The following is an 18,919-nucleotide window of genomic DNA, read 5'->3' on the forward strand; positions in this document are numbered from 1 at the left end:
ATTTACATGAATAGGCCTGGCTCCATTTCTACCTCTCACATGAAAACCTTGCTTATTACATGAATAACGGCGAGAAGTGATCTTATTGTCAACCTCAGAACGATGACAACGATCAAGCCGAACAACGAATCCTTTCCGTCTTGCATATTCATCATAAAAATACTTAATAGAATCTTAAATCAGTTTTCCGTGTATTGGATGTTATTTGAATTTTGAATTTAATATAATAGGAGTTGATTGCGTGTTGTATTTAATACGAGCTGATTGCGTTTTGTATTTAATAGGACGCAATCAGCTCCTATTAAATACAAATCGCAATCACCTCCTATTACATTAAATTCAAAATTCAAATAACCTCCAATACTGTATTTGTCTCATTCAATCAATGCTTTCACGTTCATTTGAGATATTTAATCGATTAAATATAAGTTTTAATCGATTAAATCAATTAAGAGGGATATTTAATCGATTAAATCTTCAAGTCAACTATTTTTGCCAGTTTTGACCATTTAATCAATTAAATCTTCAAGTTAATCGATTAAAAAAGAGCAGATTGATATATAGTTTTAGATAAAGAGCAAAATGATTACTAATTAATTAATTAATGAAGGACAAAATGGTCAAAAAGTCCAATTAGATGGGCCAAATGACTCAATAGTATTAGAGTAGATATTATCATAATTTGGTTTGTTAGTTTAGTCATCTTGTTACTTAAAGTGAGACACGTGATTAGTTAATCTTTTAATCTACACACGTTAGATACTGGAAGTTATATCTCACGTATTCTATCAATCAAAAAATTTAGGGCCTGTTGATTATGTTTTGATTTTGATGTTTTTAAAATTATTTTATGAATGGTTATGAAAATAAGTGTTTTATGTATTTTTGTTATTTTAAAAGTTAAAAGTCAAAATACAAAACAAAAATCACTCAAACATATTCTCTACATTTGATTCTAAAAATAAAAAAAAGTTACAATTTTTAAAACTTTTTTTTACAAAATAGATATTATCAAATGAGTTTTTTTTTTAATCTTTTTATTCTGAAAACCAAAAACTATTTTTAGAAATGGGGCGTTAATTTCTTATTTTTCACTTCCTCTTAATTCTAATTGTGGCTTTTGCCAGATATATCTGCAAAAAAGAAATTGAAGTGGCATGAGTCATGAAAAGGAAACAACTTTCTATTTGAAAGCGAAATTTCAAAAAGTTGAAATGAAATCAGTATTTTGTGTGGCTCTTCTTTTTCCATTCCACGTTCATATTATGGTCAAGTGATCTATTCGAGTCTATTTAAAATCTCTCTTTGGGTGCGTATGTCTATGACCAAGTATTCATAACAATTTGAAAGCAAGTAGTGTACGCACATGTGATATGATATGATGCATATAGCGTTGCGAATTGCATTAAAAAGGTGGACGAGTGAAAGAGAGAAAGAAGATTGAAAAGAAAAAGGGTATTTTGGACAATTTGAATTAATCATTTCTTAATAAAATAAAATTTAAATAAAAACAGAAAAAATGCAAAGCATAATGATAAACTAAGGTGTGATTTGCTTAATTACATATATTAGAGTTAAACTATTTCAAAAAAATTCTTAGACCTACAGTCTAACTAGACTTAAATAAACATTTAATTAAATATGCTAGATTCTAAACCTTTGAAAAAGTCTTCTCGTCTAATGGATATTTATGAATACATAATTTATCTAAAATTTATTATGTATAATTACTAATATAACATAAGACAATTTGACAGTTAAATTTATTATATTTATATTTTACAAAAAAATATGAAACAATATGAATATTCAAAATTCCCTTCAATTTACCCAAGTGTGGTGGGGACCGAGTGGTAGGAGATAACTTCGGTTCAAATTCCACCGATATCATATGGGAAGAAACATAAGTACCGTAATCTTTAAGAGTTGAACCCATGAGATAACAAGAGTTCTGATTCACCTCAAAGAAATAATTAGTATCAATTTAAAAAAAAAATTCCCTTCAATTTGAGACGTGGACGGCAGCACTCGTGAGTCGTGATCACGTTGCGTTACGAGTATTTTTCGGGCCATGCTTTTAAAAAAGCAGGTTGGCACGAAGTTTGAAAATAAACCATATCATATTTCAATTCATTATTATTTCTTCTGGGGCCATCAATTACTGCAGGAGAAAACAAAATAAATGATTGAGAGATTTTTATTTTCCCAAAGTCAAATGAAGATTCAATCAGATAAAGGATTAGCCGGTAAAAGAAAAAGAAAAAATACTACTTCAAAAAATCCCTCACAGATGAACAGAAAATGATTTTTTCGTTTTTTATTTTATACGCACTCTAAATGTATGATCAATTTATATCAGTATAAAAATAATAAATTTTATATCAAATTTTAATTGTTAATTTTTGTAAATTTAATGATTGTAATTTATTGTGTCACACTCATTAATTAATTATTAATTATTAATAAATTATAATCGTTACATATAAGAAAATCAATAATTAAAATTTAATATAAAACTTATTATACTTAGTGAATTGATATTATTCTTTTTTTATTCAATCATTTACTTTTCTACATGTTTTTGTGAGGTTTTTACTTGTGCAACAATCAAGTGTGACAAAATAAAATGGTTCAAATTTCAAAACACAAAATGCATTAAAAAAAAAAAAAACTATACCCCTCTTCTATATGATTGGCCAATTGGGGTAACAATTTTCTTTTTCGTTTGCGTTCAATAATGCATATCTAAATTTGGAAAGAAACAATTATTACCGATTTCTGAGGATGATTTCGTTAGACAATAAATGGTTTTTATCTGTCCGTCGAATAATAGTTGGAAAAAATGATGTACTATCTTACATTAGCCCAGCATCTAGGATCAGTTCTACACAATTCTAATCTTAAATCATTAGTTTCAGCACATGTCGAGAATACTAATGCAGTGTTTGTTTCAAGAATTTTGTCGATTTTTCCAGGTAAGTGATTCTAAGTTTGTCAATTATCTGCGTTTGTTGCACGGATTCTCAATTTTTACCAATGAATATCAGTTAGCTAGCTATCCACAGTTACACGTTAAAAAAGAAGAAAATAACTGTTCCTGAATGCTACTTTGAACATGGTATTTCTATAAAAATTGGATAAGTAGATATAGTGATACAACACATTGACAATATTATCCCTCACACGTGAGCAAAGTTTGCACAATAAGTTTTGTAAAAGCTAAAGGGTTATTTTTAAAAGGATAATCTTGTAATTTCAATAAGTTTTCTCATCAATATTTTATATTCAACCAAACACACATTCATGAATTTCACTCAATTTTCCTGGTAAAATTTTTTGAAACCAAACAACTTTTTTTACAGTTTTCTACCAAACTCACTTTCCAACCATTTCTCTATCAATTACATTTTCTTAGTATTCAAAAAATTTCTCCTCAACCAAACGCCCCCTAAAGGTGTCAAGTTTTACCATGATATTTTAGTAAATGTTGTATTAAGATATATGTTTTTTTATAGGATCAAGATGTAAAAATAATAAGTCTTATAGTTGATTTTAACTATTGATTTCTGTAAATCTAATGGTTATAATTTATTGGGATTTAATAAGTGTGACCCAACAAATTATAACTGTTAGATTCACAGAAATCAACGATTAAGATTTAGTGTAAAACTTATTATTCTTGTATCGATATAAGTTAGTCGTGTCCCATATTTTTTTCTTTCTTTCTATATTAACTTAATTATGTGTGAAAATGTGATTTATATAGAGACCATGCGGGTGTCAACAACAAAAGCATGTCACGCAACATGGATTATATATACGGAAAAATATTTTTATTTTAAATGTAGAAAACTTTATCCACAGTTTATTATGTCTGATCAATAAGACAACGATTTTTTTTTTTAATTAATGGGCCCAGTTTTTTTTTTTTTAAAAAAATTCTCTACAATAAATAGATCCTTGATCCTTCTATGCCATAACTGCAAATTCGATGAACCCTTATATAGTTATATATAATGCAAGAACATAAGTTGTAGCTGCCATTAAAAAATTCAAAGCCACGGATGAGCTTCTGATGTGAGTATGATTTTCATGAATCACGTTGATATTATAAAGATGAGTAAATATCTTTTTTAGTATATGGCAATATCCACAAAGCCCTTCTCAGTCCCTAGCAATAAAAAAGGGACAAATTGTTCCCTGAAATAACAAAAAAGAGGTCACGTTCATCCTTCCGTTAACTCCCACCTAACGATGCACAATTGGCACGTTAGTTTGCTGACGCGGCTTGGATGTGGGACACCGTGGAAGACGAGACGATGACATTTTGATCCCTGTCAAAACCACGAGGGCCATTTTGGTCCCGGTTAAAATGCACGAGGACATTTTTAGTTCTTGACAAAAAGCACGGGGCCTTTATTGGTCCCTAACCAGGGAAAAATAGGCACATGACTTCATTGCTTTTCTATGCAGTCCAATTTTGTAAAACAGAAGTGCATTACATCAAAAACAGGAGTGCAATCCATTTGTTCATCACAAAGTAATTAAACTAAATTTCATCACAAAGTAAAATACTCCTTCTTGGCATTTTATTTCAATGAAGTTTGTGTTTCTAACTGAAGTTTCGACCTTATTAACTATTATTCATTTCTTTTTCAATGCTAATTAAGCTTCCCACTTTGTTAAAAAGGATTCTTGGCTTTTGCAAACAGCTTTTACGATCCCTAGAATACTATGAACTGCTTTAATTCTCTTAGTCTGTATAAGACATAGCGTTATGCGATTTACGAATAATATCTTCGGTAGTGTAGCATTACAATTATACTATTTATTTTTCTATAAAAGATAATTGCATGATTGTTGATATTTAAATACAGAAAAAAATCAGAGAAGAAGCCAGGTAAATGATTGTTGATAATTGCAATGTATGGCAGTTGACTGGACTGCAACAGTTGGTAGTTCTCATCCACATGAAGGCAACTTAAGAGGAAGCAGTCCACCTCCATCAAATCCACAACAGGAAAATGAGCTGTTGAGTAATGAAACAATGAATGCAGCAACCAGTGGCACACGAAGCAAATTATTGGCCTTCATGAGCACACCTGATTTTAGGCCACCAAGGCCTGCCTCAAGAAAATGACCTGCTGTTGTATATGACCTGGGAGTAGTGCATGAGCCAACTGAGAAGGGTTTATTATTATGTGACTGACTTTTTTTGAAAATTTTGGCTATTATGTATTTGGAGGCCTTATTATGTCAATGGTTTTTTTGTAAATTCTGGCCATATTGTATTCGAGGCCTTTCTTTTAATTCCTGGTAGTTGGCTTTATTTTGTAATGCACTATTGTACATCCATGTCTTCAAATATAATGATACTCAAATCATGTTCCAGCTATTATGTTTCACAGGGTTGATGAATGTTTAAGTTTACCATTTTTGATGTTTTTTAACTAATATACGTAGTTGTAGTTTTTGTACATCCATGTCTTCTGGTTTAACAAATTGGACTGCAGACAAATCCAATTTAATGTCATGTTCCTGTTTTGTAAAATTGGATTGCACTCCTGTTTCTGATATAATGCACTTCTGTTTTGTAAAATTGGACTCCATAGAAAAGCAACAAAATCATGTGCCTATTTTTATTTGGTTAGGGACCAATAAGGGTCCCATGCTTTTTGTCAGGAACTAAAAACGTCCTCGTGCATTTTGACAGGGACCAAAATGGCCCTCGTGGTTTTAACAGGGACCAAAATGTCGTCGTCTCGTCTTCCACGGAGTCCCACATCCAAGCCGCGTCAGCAAACTAACGCGCCAACTGTGGACCGTTAGTTGGGCCGTTAGGTGGGAGTTAACATAAGGATTAACGTGGCCTCTTTTTTGTTATTTCAGGGACCAATTTATCCCTTTTTTATTTCAAGGGATTGAAAAGGGCTTTGTGAATATTGTCAGGGACTAAAAATGGTATTTACTCTATAAAGATATTAACACATAAAATATGGGCCATAAAGTCCATAGTTGTATGCCTAGTCAAAACTTGCGACCCACAGATCACCTGATTTTTTTCTTAAAAAAAAATTCCTGCAGGAATGTTTTGTTTTTGGTAAACTATTTTTGGTTATTTTACTCAACCTGAATGTGCTTTTCTTTAAGTTTGACAGGTGTTTTTTTTAAAGTATTTATTATTTAAAAGGATGTAACTTTATATTATTTTAAATAAAATAACCGTATTTTGATATATTTATATATATAGAGTGACGATATTCTTACTACTAGAAAAATTTACTACCAACCCACTACCTCCATAATCACCGTTGAATCAATATTTTCTCTTTTTTCAAAATTTTTCAACATTCTCTCTCCTTGATCCAATGGTAATTGTGGAGGTAGTGAGTTAGTAATGAATATTTTTGGTAGTTAAAATATCTCCCCTCATATATATATATATATATATATATATATATATATATATATGAAAAAATATTTCTGCAGTTACTGCAGATAAGTTATTTACATTTATTTTCAAAACGACGTCGTTTTGGTATTGAAATCTTAAAAAATTATAAATATAAAGACTATTATAACCCTGAAAAAAATTAAAATTACAAAAATATCATGATTTCCGCCCCAAAACGACGTCGTATTGGGTTTACTGCAGATAACTTATCTGCAGTAACTGCAGAAAAAACGAACCCATATATATATATGGCTTATCATTTCTCAAGCTGCCGGAGATAATTTTATCTCCGGCTCTTAAATCATAACCGTACAAAGATGGATCAATGATGATAATGGAAGAGAGAGAAAAACAGAATCAAACCATTCAAAAGTGAATCAATTAATATAAGGAAATAAATAAATAAAACGACATAGTTTTGGGGTGACCGGAGATAAACTTATCTCAAGTTGCCGGAGAAATATTTTTTCCACACAAAGAATGAAAATCATGGGAGAGAAAGTTGATGGTTTTTTTTAATTTAAATTTAAATAAAAAAATACTTTCTTTTGTCTATCTCTCTTAAAATAACATAACTTTATGTCATTTAAAATGACAAACACTTTTCTTATATATTTGTTGATTTTTATATTCTTTGCCTCCACAAAATAGGAGAAGAGAGAAAATATTGTGACGAGAAAATACAAAAAATCATTAAATATGAACAAAAGTTGCGTATTATTATATTGTAGTTGATTTTAATTAAGTTGTCTTCTATTAATGATATTAAATACATATATATATTTATATATAAAGGTAGGATCATTTGACACCAATGTCAAATTCAAATTTGACACCTCATCTGAGAGCATTAAATCAAAAAATATGAATGTCTCTGATTTGTAAGTATGTGACACCATTGATATTTTTTGATCTAATGACTCTCAGATAAGGTATCAAATTTCAAATTTGATACCGGTGTCAAAGGATCCTACCTCAATCATATATATATATATATATATATATATATATATATATATATATATATATATATATATATATATATATAAGGCAGGATCCTTTGACACCAGTGTCAAAAAAAAAGTTTGACACCTCATCTTAGAGCCGTTAGATTAAAAAAAATAAATGGTGTCAAATGCTTACAAATCAGAATCGTTGATTTTTTTTAATCTAACGGCTCTAAGACGAGGTGTCAAACTTTTTTTTTGACACCGGTGTCAAATGATCCTGCCTCTATATATATATATAAATCTTCTTCTTTTTCAAATTTTTCGATTTGATTGCTTCTTCGCCTTCTGATTAGGTCAACTCTAATTTGGAAAATAAAATATTTCAAAAAAATAAATAAATATATTCGCAGTATTATTTAACTCAAATTATATTAAGTATGGTAAGTAACATTACGACTATGACATATCACCATGGATATTATCATCACATTCACTTGTAATGAATTACTTTTAAAATTGTTTTTTTAATAAAATAATCTTTATTAAACAGTTGGTCAAATTAATGATTTGTTGTCATTTTTATAATAATGAATTTTTTTTATTAACAATTATACTATTTTTAAGGGAAAAGTTTGTTTACCAAAAAGAGAGAGGAAAAGTTCAAATTGCTTTGAATCACTTAATTCTCTATTTTTTTATAATCATTTACTTTCTTATGATTTTTTTATTATTCTAAACTCATCCTTAATTAACTAATCTGTCATATTTTACTCTTCTTATTAGGCAAAGTATGTTAAAAATTAAGGTAATTACAAGTTCAAAATTTTCAATCAATAAGAATTCTAATTAATTTTTAATGTCTAACAAAAAAGAAAAAAGTAAAGAAAAAATAAAGTCAAATATATCAGAAACTTACCACACTTGTACAAAAGACTAAAAGTAAAAAAAAATCAAAAATGTCTAAATTGAAAATAAGAAAATAGATTGAGGAAAAATAATAAAAGTAAAAATAATATCCCATATGTTAGAAACAATAGAAAATATTAAAAGAAAAAAAATAAAAATAATCTAAATCAAAAAGAATAAATAGACTGAAGAACAAAAAAAAAAGACCAAATATATTGGAAACTTATAAAATTAATTTTTTTTCTCTTGTTTTTTTCTATTTCTTTTACCAGTGATAGAAAGGACTAGAAGTAAAAAAAGAAAAGAAGATCAAATATGTCAAAATTTACAACATTGATTTCTTTTTTGTCTTTTTTTTTTATATATATATTTTTGTCTTCGGTCTATTTTATTCTTTTTGATTAAGACTATTTTTATTTTTTTACTTTTAGTCTTTTTTTTATGATGTAAGTTTTCAACATATTTAGCCTTATTTTATTATTATTTTTTTTAACTTTTTAAGTATTTTGTATGTATTATACGTTTTTAACATATTTGTTCTTCTATTATTTTCTTTATTGTCATTAGTTTATTTTTTTTCTTCTAAGAAGGGTAAAAAAGATTGGGAAAAGCTATATTTATAAACTTTTTATTTACAAAGTACACCATATCTTACGGGTAAGACACTCTTGAGTGAAGTCTTACTAGTAAGATATAATGTAGTTTGTAATTTTGTAATTTTTTTTTTATCAATATAACCCTCCTTGAAATGATATATTAGTTTAGTTTCTAACGATAAGATTTGGATGGAAAAAATTATAGGAAATAAGTGATTAAAAAAAAAAAACATACGACGTGAAGTGATTCGAAGTAAAACCACGAGGGAGTTTCTAAATTTTTCCCTATTTTTAAACATAAAAATCACTTCCTACCTAAATTATCTTGTGCTTCGCATTTCTCTGTTTCTTTTGTTTGGCCAAGCATCAGTATGCTCTGGACCAGGCTGCCAATACAAAATTTTGCACATAAATTTTCAAATTAAAAATCATTGAAGGGGAACGACCACAGAAGCACATGGTGGAGATTTGCAAGTAATTGTATACTGTAAATTTTTCGTTTACCGAAATAATTTTATAGAAAACATTGATATTATGTTGATTGTTATAACCCAAGTCATAAAGGACTTGTAAAGATGGGAAATACTACCTTTACAAATTTTTTTTACAATTTTTTACAATTTTTTACAAATTACACTATATACTCCAGAGAATATAGTATAACATAGTATTTTGCCCGAAAAACATAGTATAATCTGTAAAAATTTGTAAACAAAAAATTTATAAATATAACCCCACCATCTAAACATATTACCCTTTAAATTCTCGTATCATACTTTTTTCTCTTTCACAACTGACCTATAACAATCTTATTGTTATTTGATCACACATTTGAATTCATGATTGTACAGCGTAGAAAGTTAACCATTCTTGTTTCATACTCCCTTTTATGAATGCTTTTTCACAAGCTCAAGTTCTTAATATTACATAGGCACCTCAATCATAACTAGGGCTGTGGATGGGTGAGGTCGGGTCAGGTTTTTGTCCGACTCGACCCAACTTGGTTTTTATAGGTCAGGTATTTTGACCCGCCCCGCTTTAATTTGATCCAAGTCAGGTCTGACTTGGATTGGATTTTGTTGAACTAGTTCAAAATCAGTTTGGATCTGACCTGACTTGGTTTCTGAAGTGGGTCTCACTTGGTTTCTGAACTGGGTCAAATCTGACCTGACCCGTTTTTGACTTGGTTTTCTCACAAAATTTTGTCTAAATTTTTACGTTGCAAAAGACGGAAATTTTGTCACAAAATTATTTTTTCGTCGAAATTTTTACAAAAAAAAAAATTTCTATTGAAATTTAGTTTCCGTCAACAGTTTTGACGAAAATGATTTCTTCCATCAAATGTTTTAAACGAAAAAAGAATTTTGTCAAAAAATTTAACGGAATGTTTTTCGTTCAAAATTTCGATGGGAATGTGTTCTGACGAAAATTTTGACGAAAATTATTTCGAGGGAAATGTTTCATTTGAAACTTTCGACGAAATTTAGATTCTCTAAAGAATTTTGACAGAATATTTTTTTCGTCAAAATGTTTTTTTTGTCAAAAAAATTTACGGAATTTTTTTATAGAAATGTGTTTCGTGGAAAATTTTGATGGAAATTTTTTATCAAAAAATTTGACGAAAATATTTAGTTGAAAATTTTCGATGGAAATGTGTTTCGCTAAAAATTTCGACGAAAATTTTTTTTTGTCAAAAAATTTATCAAAAATTTTTTCGTCGCAAACTTTCGCTGAAATTTGAAATCTGTAAAGAATTTTGATGAATATTTTTGCCGTCGAAATTTTTTGCCGTAAAAATTTTTTGATGACAAAAATGTTTCCGTCGAAAACTTTCGCCAAAATTAGAAATCTGTAAAGAATTTTGATGAAATTTTTTGCCGTCAAATTTTTTTGATGACGAAAATATTTCTGTCGAAAACTTTCGCTGAAATTTGAAATCTGTAAAGAATTTTGATGAAATTTTTGCTGTCGATAATTTTTGCCGTTAAAATTTTTTGATGACGAAAATGTTTCCGTCGAAAACTTTCGCCAAAATTTGAATTCTGTAAAGAATTTTGATGAAATTTTTTTCCGTCAAAATTTTTTGATGACGAAAATATTTCCGTCGAAAACTTTCGTCGAAATTTGAAATCTGTAAAGAATTTTGATGGAATTTTTTGCCGTCGATATTTTTTGCCGTCAAAATTTTTTGATGATGAAAATATTTCCGTTGAAAACTTTCGCCAAAATTTGAAATTGTATAGAATTTTGATGAAATTTTTTGCCGTCAAAATTTTTTGATGACGAAAATATTTCCGTTGAAAACTTTCGCAGAAATTTGAAATCTGTAAAATTTTTATGAAAATATTTTCCACGAAAAATTTTGACGTAATTGTTTTACGTTAAAACTTTTCTTTTAATGTAATTGTGATTTTTTTTTTTACATAATAGGTATGGGTCAAGTTTTGGATCAGTGGGTCAATATTAAAACGAGTCAGGTCTAAAATTGACCCAAATAAAAGTGGGTCAGTATTTAAACCAGTTCAAAAAATATGGGTATTTATGGGTTGGGTCAAAGTCAGATCAAGGGCAGGGCAAGTGAACCAGTTTTTTTGCACAGCCCTAATCATGACAGGAAAACTTAAGCTTCCTTGCTACTTATATTATTCCTTTTGAGTAAAATAAGATAAATAATAAGAACTTATTTGAGATGATATTAATGCCAAAAAAAAAGAACAGAATTAAATACAGAAAGCAAAGAAGTTACTATTATTTTGGTTTTTAGTACAACTGTAGGTGTAAGCACCTAGACTCATAAACGAGGACACAAAAACATCTCAAATTTATTGCAATTCACAACAAAATAAACAGAATTCAGATATTAACAAGAGAAAAAAAAAAAAAAAATCACAATGTACATCATAGTAATTCTCTATCATACCAAAAGACTGAACCCAGGAAAAAAATCTTTATCTAAATGAAACCCAAGAAATAAAAACTACTAAAAAAAAAAATGAAGGTTGAAAAATGGGAGAAAATGGTTTATGGTATCACCCTTTGAAAAGAAGGAATTAACTTCACTTGGGAAGCAGACATGCAGCAGTAGTTGGACTCCACCAAAAAATGAGGCAGCAGGGTCATATACTTTCTTAAATTTGACTCTATAAGAAATTAAGAATGTACTCAATATCTAAACTATGATTTTCTTTCCTTTACCCTTATCCTTGAGGGCACCTTTATATGGTTTTGATAAATCCAATGCATCACCTGCAGTGTGTTTCTTCCGTTTTGGGACACCAATGCTAGCAGAATCACCAATGGGACCTGACCAAGCTTGGAATGGTTCCTTTGAATAGATATATGAGGTTGAACCCAAAGAGACATCATGAGGAACAATATCTGGATCAATATGATTTGAAGATCCCAAAGGAAAGCCAAGTTGTCCATCTTCATGCGGGGGAGGGAACTTTTCACTCTTGCTCTTGGCATTTGCATGACTGATTAGACGCCTTCTCTGTAACACATGAAAATATAGCAACAAATGTTAATCAACTTTCCTTTTTACTTTCAATCATAATTATGCAGATTTTCAATTACAAAAGATGAAAATGAGTTTTATTAGAAGGAAAGGAGCGGTACAAAGAAATACAAGGATAAAATGAGATCCTTAGACATAGTTAAAAAAAAAAATGAAAATAAAAATCAGAAGCACATCAATAGGTTTAATTATCATTTAGTTTACTGCTAATTTAAACAATTTGAGCAATAAATCAGACTAATCTACTTCTTGAAATTGTTACTCCCTTCTACTTACTCTCTCAATCATTTCATTTAGTTATGCATTCTTGGAAGGTATAATAATTTCAAAACATCTATTGAGTGGCATCATAAACCAACGCATCAAGCATATACCATGATTAGTCATTACAAATAGAAGTAATTTTTTTTTTAACATACATCAATATTGTATTGAAGCTCAGCATTGGCTTCAGGAGCAGCTTTTACAGCACGATCACGTGTTCGATGCTTCTTCGCACCATCAACATGAGCTTTGCCTGGAGCTCTTGATCTGGACATTCATATTCAAAGAGTATCTCAGAGTTAGTCAAATATAATAAGATGGCTAAATTATAACTTGCAGATGTTAACCCAAAAGAACGAAGGGCACTTTTCACTCTATTAATCTCTATAAATGTTGGTGTCACTGTGTGTGTGTGTATAAGTTGAAGCAGGATTAAAGCATGCTTAAATATAGTTCACCACCCATATCAATGTTGTTAACAAAAAGAACATACAAACAGTTTTTCAGTCTCCACTTTTAGTCCCAAAGGTTCCCAAAGAGTCATTATTATTAAAATATATGTAAGTTAATAAAAAATATAAGGTTATAAATGTCATTGAATAATTGAAATTATATAAAATAGAATTGTTTCAGATAACAGCACCTTACATTTTCTCCTTAATGTCCATGTCTTCCTCCCACTTTCTCTCCCCTAATCACTTTTTTAAAAAAAAATTATATAAATCTTTTATATATTCACACATATTTAGCGTGTGCCTCACTTCTAGTATGCATAAAGCAAAAATAAGTGCACAAATACCTCCTTGCTTCATCATCCCGTCGTTTAACATCGATTTCCTTGGTTGGAGGATATTTTGGAAGGCTAGAAGGATCACAAGCATAAGGTTCTGTGGTAAAGAACTGCAAAATAATAGGATAGACAAGCAAAGTAAATGTATATGGGTTTGGTTTTAAAAAATAACATCCCAATTCAACAAAGAAAACATCTACATCAGATTCAAGAGAAATTTCATTTTATTAACATTAATTTTGGAATGCCCACATACTTTATCATGATCATTTAAAACATGCCATTCATTCCAACATTTAGGACCTTTATCTACTTATTTTTCCAAAGAAAAGAAGACAGCGAATTGACTTCCAAGGTAACCCAGAGTCCCAGACACAAACCATTTTATATCAAATCAAACTTTTTTATCCTATTCCAAGAAGGGATACATATTCTAAATTAAACAAATTTTAAGAGAGAGGCACATCATCAGGCTAATATAGAAGTACAAGGTTTTCCTCGGACAACATTCAAGCACACTTTTTGTATAAGATACCCAAGACAAGAAGCTGAAGAACCAGGCTCCTAGAAGATATGTTGTCAACATCAGAAGAATCCACTGGAAATCATTGTAGCTAAGGATCATACTGCCTGGTAAAACTAGTTATGCATCATAAATAATTCATAGGGCTTCACGAAGTTCAACTTGCAGCTTATAGTATGTTTCACAGAAGGGTTTCAAGTATGTATTTCAGGGAATCTATATGCACCAACAATAGATCAAGATCCAACAGATTAAGATATACTAAGTGGCATGGAATCATAATATAAATAACAAGGCAGTACAAAATTTAAAATCATCACGTCAGCATTTTAGTAACAGAAAGGTCAGGAATTTTCAAAAGCCCACCTCACTTTTAAGAGCATCTGAGGCATTCTTCCGTTCTGCTGGATCAATTGCAAGAAGAGTATCAAGAAGGGGCAGCGCAGAAGGTGGAAAATCTTTAAATGTCTCTCTTATGCATCTCTTGTATGGCTCTCGAGGTTTAAACAAGGTAGCATTTGGCAACTTTGACTTCTTCCAATACTCATCAGAAGGCGAACCACAAAGTTTGTATATCTTATGCAGTTGTTCCACCTGCGTAAGTATTCAAGAAAAGGGTCAGAAAATATCCAATTGAGATTTCAAATAACCAGCAAATAAAATGCAAGCAATATATCCTTAATGCAATACAAATTCCTTCAAACTATACAAGAGATATTAGAACTAAACATAAGATCTAGTACGCCACTTGAAAAGGGCAATTTACTAAAAAAAGGATTGGAGATGCATTTAAATAAAACAAAAATCTAGTACTCATTGTAGAGAACGTAATTTCATAGTTATCAGTCCAGATTGCACAATCATATAATTGAACCGAAATTACGATTACTTTTGTCATAACCACTAGTACCTCTAAATTTTTACAAATGCATGCCTTCATTATCCTTCTACTTTTGAGGGTACATTACTTGATTTATCTTTAACCTACAACTAAATGATACGGGCAAGCTATGACTTTATAACATCCACTTGTGCTCCACCACTTTATTCACCCGCCGAATTTTTCAAAGAAATATCCTGGTGACCATAATTTAGCAACCCTATAATAGTCATGCTCCCTTATATAGAATTCTAAAATTTGCATCTCCTTTTTACCCAGATTTTGTTTTCAAAAGTACATCTACATTAAACAGCTAGAACAAGGGACCTAAAGCCAAGGATACAAATGCTGCAATGAAAAGCAATTGTTCATTGAGCAGGTAATGAAGCAATTATCCCCAGAGATTGGAGAGAGTAGAAGAGCTAACAAGTAGTTGCAATCTCTTCCATCTACTGGCTTTTACATAATCTGGGCTTCAATTTGACTTATTCCACTTTCACAAATAATGTTTTGAAGCTCAACAGTGGCATATGCAGTTGTGTATGTAGCACAATCACTACAATGGTTTATCAAGTCATGCAGCAACTCAGCTCTTGGTTATTTCTTAAGCTTTTTTAGTTGATTTCTCATTGATTGCATGTCTTCATAGACATTGCAGATATGCACAATGCAGACCTTCTAAAGGGCAGTACAGCGCATGAGGTTCAAGGTCAACTGTACACGGTCTTACCCCTGTGAGAAGAGAGGGTTTTAGGGAGAGGGGAGAGGTTGCAATGCAGTAGGCAAGGGTTCATACATGCATGTTTAAAAAGCAGACTCTTCCATTAGGATATGTAACTTCTTTTTGACTGATTCAAATGTCAAGAACTACAATAACTGTTAGGCAGAGATTGAAGGAAATGAAAAATTCTATAAGCCAAAAACAAGACATTTTAAGTTTTCACCTCTGTACGGCCAGGCATAATTGGTTTCCCAGCCAATAACTCTCCTAAAATGCAACCAGCACTCCAAAGGTCAACACCCACACCATAATCTGTGGCACCAAGAAGCAACTCAAGAGGCCGGTACCAAAGGGTAACTACTCGATTAGTCAGGGGATGCCTGTGGTTTGGATCAAAGAAAGATGCAAGTCCAAAGTCAGCAATTTTAAGTATTCCTTCGTTGTCAATAAGAAGATTCGATCCTTTAATATCACGGTGAAGTACATGTTGATTATGACAGTGCTCAAGTCCTGATAGCAGTTGATGCATGTAACATTTGACCTACAGTAGGAGACACATAGTATTTGGAGACATCAAATATAGCCAATTGAAAAGAAAGTATAGCAAAGGATATCTGTTTTATTTCTTAAATTATCAAGGCTGGTCTAACCTGAGGTTCTGTGAACTTGATGTCTGGGCTTGCAGCAAGTCCAGCTAAATCATGCACCATGTATTCAAACACCAGATACAAACTCCAGGACATTCTAGATGTAACTAAACCTTCTAGCTTTATAACATTGGGATGATCCAATCTTCGCAAAATAAGAATCTCTCTAGCCATGAATTTTACGCTTTCAGGTTCCAAATTGTCAAATCGAACCTTCTTCAGTGCAACAATCTTACCCGTCAACATGTCTTTAGCTTTGTACACATTACTATATGTTCCTTGACCGATCTAGTATGAAGGGAGAATTAAAAAAGGAAAACAAGTATGAGAAGAGAAGAAAAGTTCTAAGAAGAAGCAAATGAGAGGTTTTATAATATGTAAGTTGTTCTGACTAAAATAATGCAGGCTACATACTTTTTAACCCTGCCCACAAATTGATCATTTCAATAATGCATCATGAGTTTAGATAATTCACAGCCCACCTACCTAGCGTTGAAACTCAAATTTTTTTTTATTAGAAGAATAGGGACGACAAATATCAAACTCTAGACCATTTGGTTATAGAGGCTTTGATATTATGTCATTTTAGGGTGAACACATGGAAAGATTTTATTATATCTCTCTAACATTACATATTTATATTATATCTAACATCAATCAATCATAATCTGCATTGATGATCTTCAAACCCTATCAAATATCCCTTATATGGCATGACCCATCAAATGCATTTCCATTTCAAGTTAAATGTAACACATTCACCCAAAAAATTAAAAGTTCAAAATTTTTGCCAGTAAATACAAACCTACCTTATCAATTTTCTCAAATGTATCAGCCTTTCGCGGAATCCACCCACTAAGTGCTTCCCCACACACTGTTGTAAGCCAAGGTGGCCACCCAGCTGCTACTTGCTCCCCCTGCAAATGCTTAGGTGGATTACTTAGCCTTGGGTTTGGCTTTGATCTTCTTCTTTCACCCCTTGGCCGCTGAACCCCATCATCACCACCCTTCTCTTCCTTCTCCTTATCCTTCTCCTTCTCCTTCTCACCATTCTGAACCTCTCCTATACTCCCCTCAGCTCTGCTCGTGGACACTTCATCAACCTTCTTGTTGGACTCAACCTTCAAACTCTTTTCCTCCTTCACCTCAGAGACTACTCCTGATGACACTTCTCGGCTAATCACACACCCCATTTCTCCTCCAATCTAAGCTTCATTTCCTTGACATGTTTGTTTATGTAAGGGCTTCTGCTTATCAAAACAATCACCAAATCAATCCAGTAAAAAAACAAGATTTCGATTACGATTACGATTATGAATGAATAACATACTTTTACCCTTAATTAACTTGGTAATCCAACTACAATTAGTGACATCATCCCGTGAAAGCATCAAAATTATGCATCATGTGATGAGAAGAATTTGAAATCAAAAGTAAAACTTGTTCAGGTTTTTAATGATCATTGGCCCACAAGGTGCACGAGCACAAACAGAATCAGTAATCCTTTTAAACTTCAGTTAGAGGTCAAAGGTAGCAGATTTAGTTGAAAAATGAAAAAATTTCATTTTTGTTTTGTTTTTCAGATAGAGCACGTGATGGGTTTAGAAAGAAAAGGGGCAAAGAACAAAAACAGAAAAGGTTGTGTTATGTAGCAAAGAAGAGAGAGAGAGACAGAGAGAGAGAGAGAGTCTTACAGTAACAGTAATTGGAGCTGAGATTTGTATAAAGAGGAGATAGTTGTCTTGTCTCTGAAGAGAGACAGAGGATGTGTGTTGTTTGGTGATGTTGTTTTCCTGTGCTGTTTGTGTTTGGTCTTTAGCAGTCTTTTCTGGCTCTCAGACAAGAGAAAGAATATAGGGAAGATGAGATCTTCCTACAATCACAAAAAGTCAAACACCCAAATCTCTTTCTCACAAAGACTTAAATAAACCAATGGGTAGTATTACTATTTAGTTTAGCATTTCTTTTTAGTAAGTGGGGTGGGAGGGATCAAGGGATTCAAGGCCCAAATCAAAAACAAAATTAACTAGAAGAGGGAATCATATTATTAATTAGTATTTTACTTCATTTACTTCCTTAGGAGAAAACGAACCAATCGTGCTAACTTGGTTTAATGTTCATAGTGATTAGGCAGATGATGTGCATTTTTCATATCCATTTTAAAATTATTCCATACAACTTAATTTTTTGTCTTTTTGGGGGTGATAAAATGGGGATCCATATAACTTAATTGGTGTAATGGGAATCACATCCAAAATCACACATCCACATGCAACTTATCAATGTTTTTCAACTTCGAGGGGGAATAGTTTTCAAGAATACGCAACAAAAGTCATTTGAAATTATTGATTTATAGCCTGACTAATATTTAAAAAAGAAATTAATGAGTTAAAGTTCTAGCTCTTGTCAAATGGTAAATATAAAAATTTTAAATCTGGAGCTCTATATCTTTTATATTAAATTGTAATATTTACCAAAAATATATAATAATAAAATCATAAATGATGAATACATATTTTTTTTGATTAATTTAATTTAATTTTTTTTTTTTTGCTTTAAGGATAAACTGTTAGTTAACATGCCCCTTGCAATAAAGGAAAAATATAAACTATTTTTTTTTTTGGGGGTAAATGGAAAACTTTAAACTTTTGCTCAAATGGAATCTTCCTCC

At 31.0% G+C, this 18,919-nt stretch overlaps 1 protein-coding gene across 1 annotated transcript; it reads right to left on the reverse strand.

Moving 5' to 3' along the window:
* Nucleotides 1-11,708: 11,708 nt before the first annotated feature.
* Nucleotides 11,709-18,119, reverse strand: LOC133294676 (probable serine/threonine-protein kinase At1g54610). The gene is made up of 8 exons (XM_061493390.1): nucleotides 17,943-18,119; nucleotides 17,058-17,495; nucleotides 16,252-16,536; nucleotides 15,825-16,142; nucleotides 14,367-14,594; nucleotides 13,487-13,587; nucleotides 12,843-12,954; nucleotides 11,709-12,399 (listed from the first exon to the last, which is right to left on the reverse strand). Exons 2-8 carry the CDS (start codon nucleotides 17,439-17,441, stop codon nucleotides 12,076-12,078), a joined length of 1,752 nt encoding a protein of 583 aa, XP_061349374.1. The 5' UTR covers nucleotides 17,442-17,495; nucleotides 17,943-18,119; the 3' UTR covers nucleotides 11,709-12,075.
* Between the last annotated feature and the right edge of the window lie 800 nt (nucleotides 18,120-18,919).

This window comes from Gastrolobium bilobum, unplaced genomic scaffold (genome assembly GCF_033153095.1).
Source record: "Gastrolobium bilobum isolate Gb01-03AN ecotype WA unplaced genomic scaffold, APGP_CSIRO_Gbil_v1 utg3268, whole genome shotgun sequence".
In the NCBI taxonomy this organism is placed as follows: Eukaryota; Viridiplantae; Streptophyta; class Magnoliopsida; order Fabales; family Fabaceae; genus Gastrolobium; species Gastrolobium bilobum.

Excerpts from the sequence above, each read along its gene's own strand:
- LOC133294676 (XM_061493390.1), bottom strand. The coding sequence starts at position 17,441 with ATGGGGTGTGTGATTAGCCGAGAAGTGTCATCAGGAGTAGTCTCTGAG. Across the intron at positions 13,588-14,366 it reads CAGATGCTCTTAAAAGTGAG|TTCTTTACCACAGAACCTTA; the intron begins GTGGGCTTTTGA and ends ATTATTTTGCAG. Across the intron at positions 12,955-13,486 it reads CGGGATGATGAAGCAAGGAG|ATCAAGAGCTCCAGGCAAAG; the intron begins GTATTTGTGCAC and ends ATGAATGTCCAG.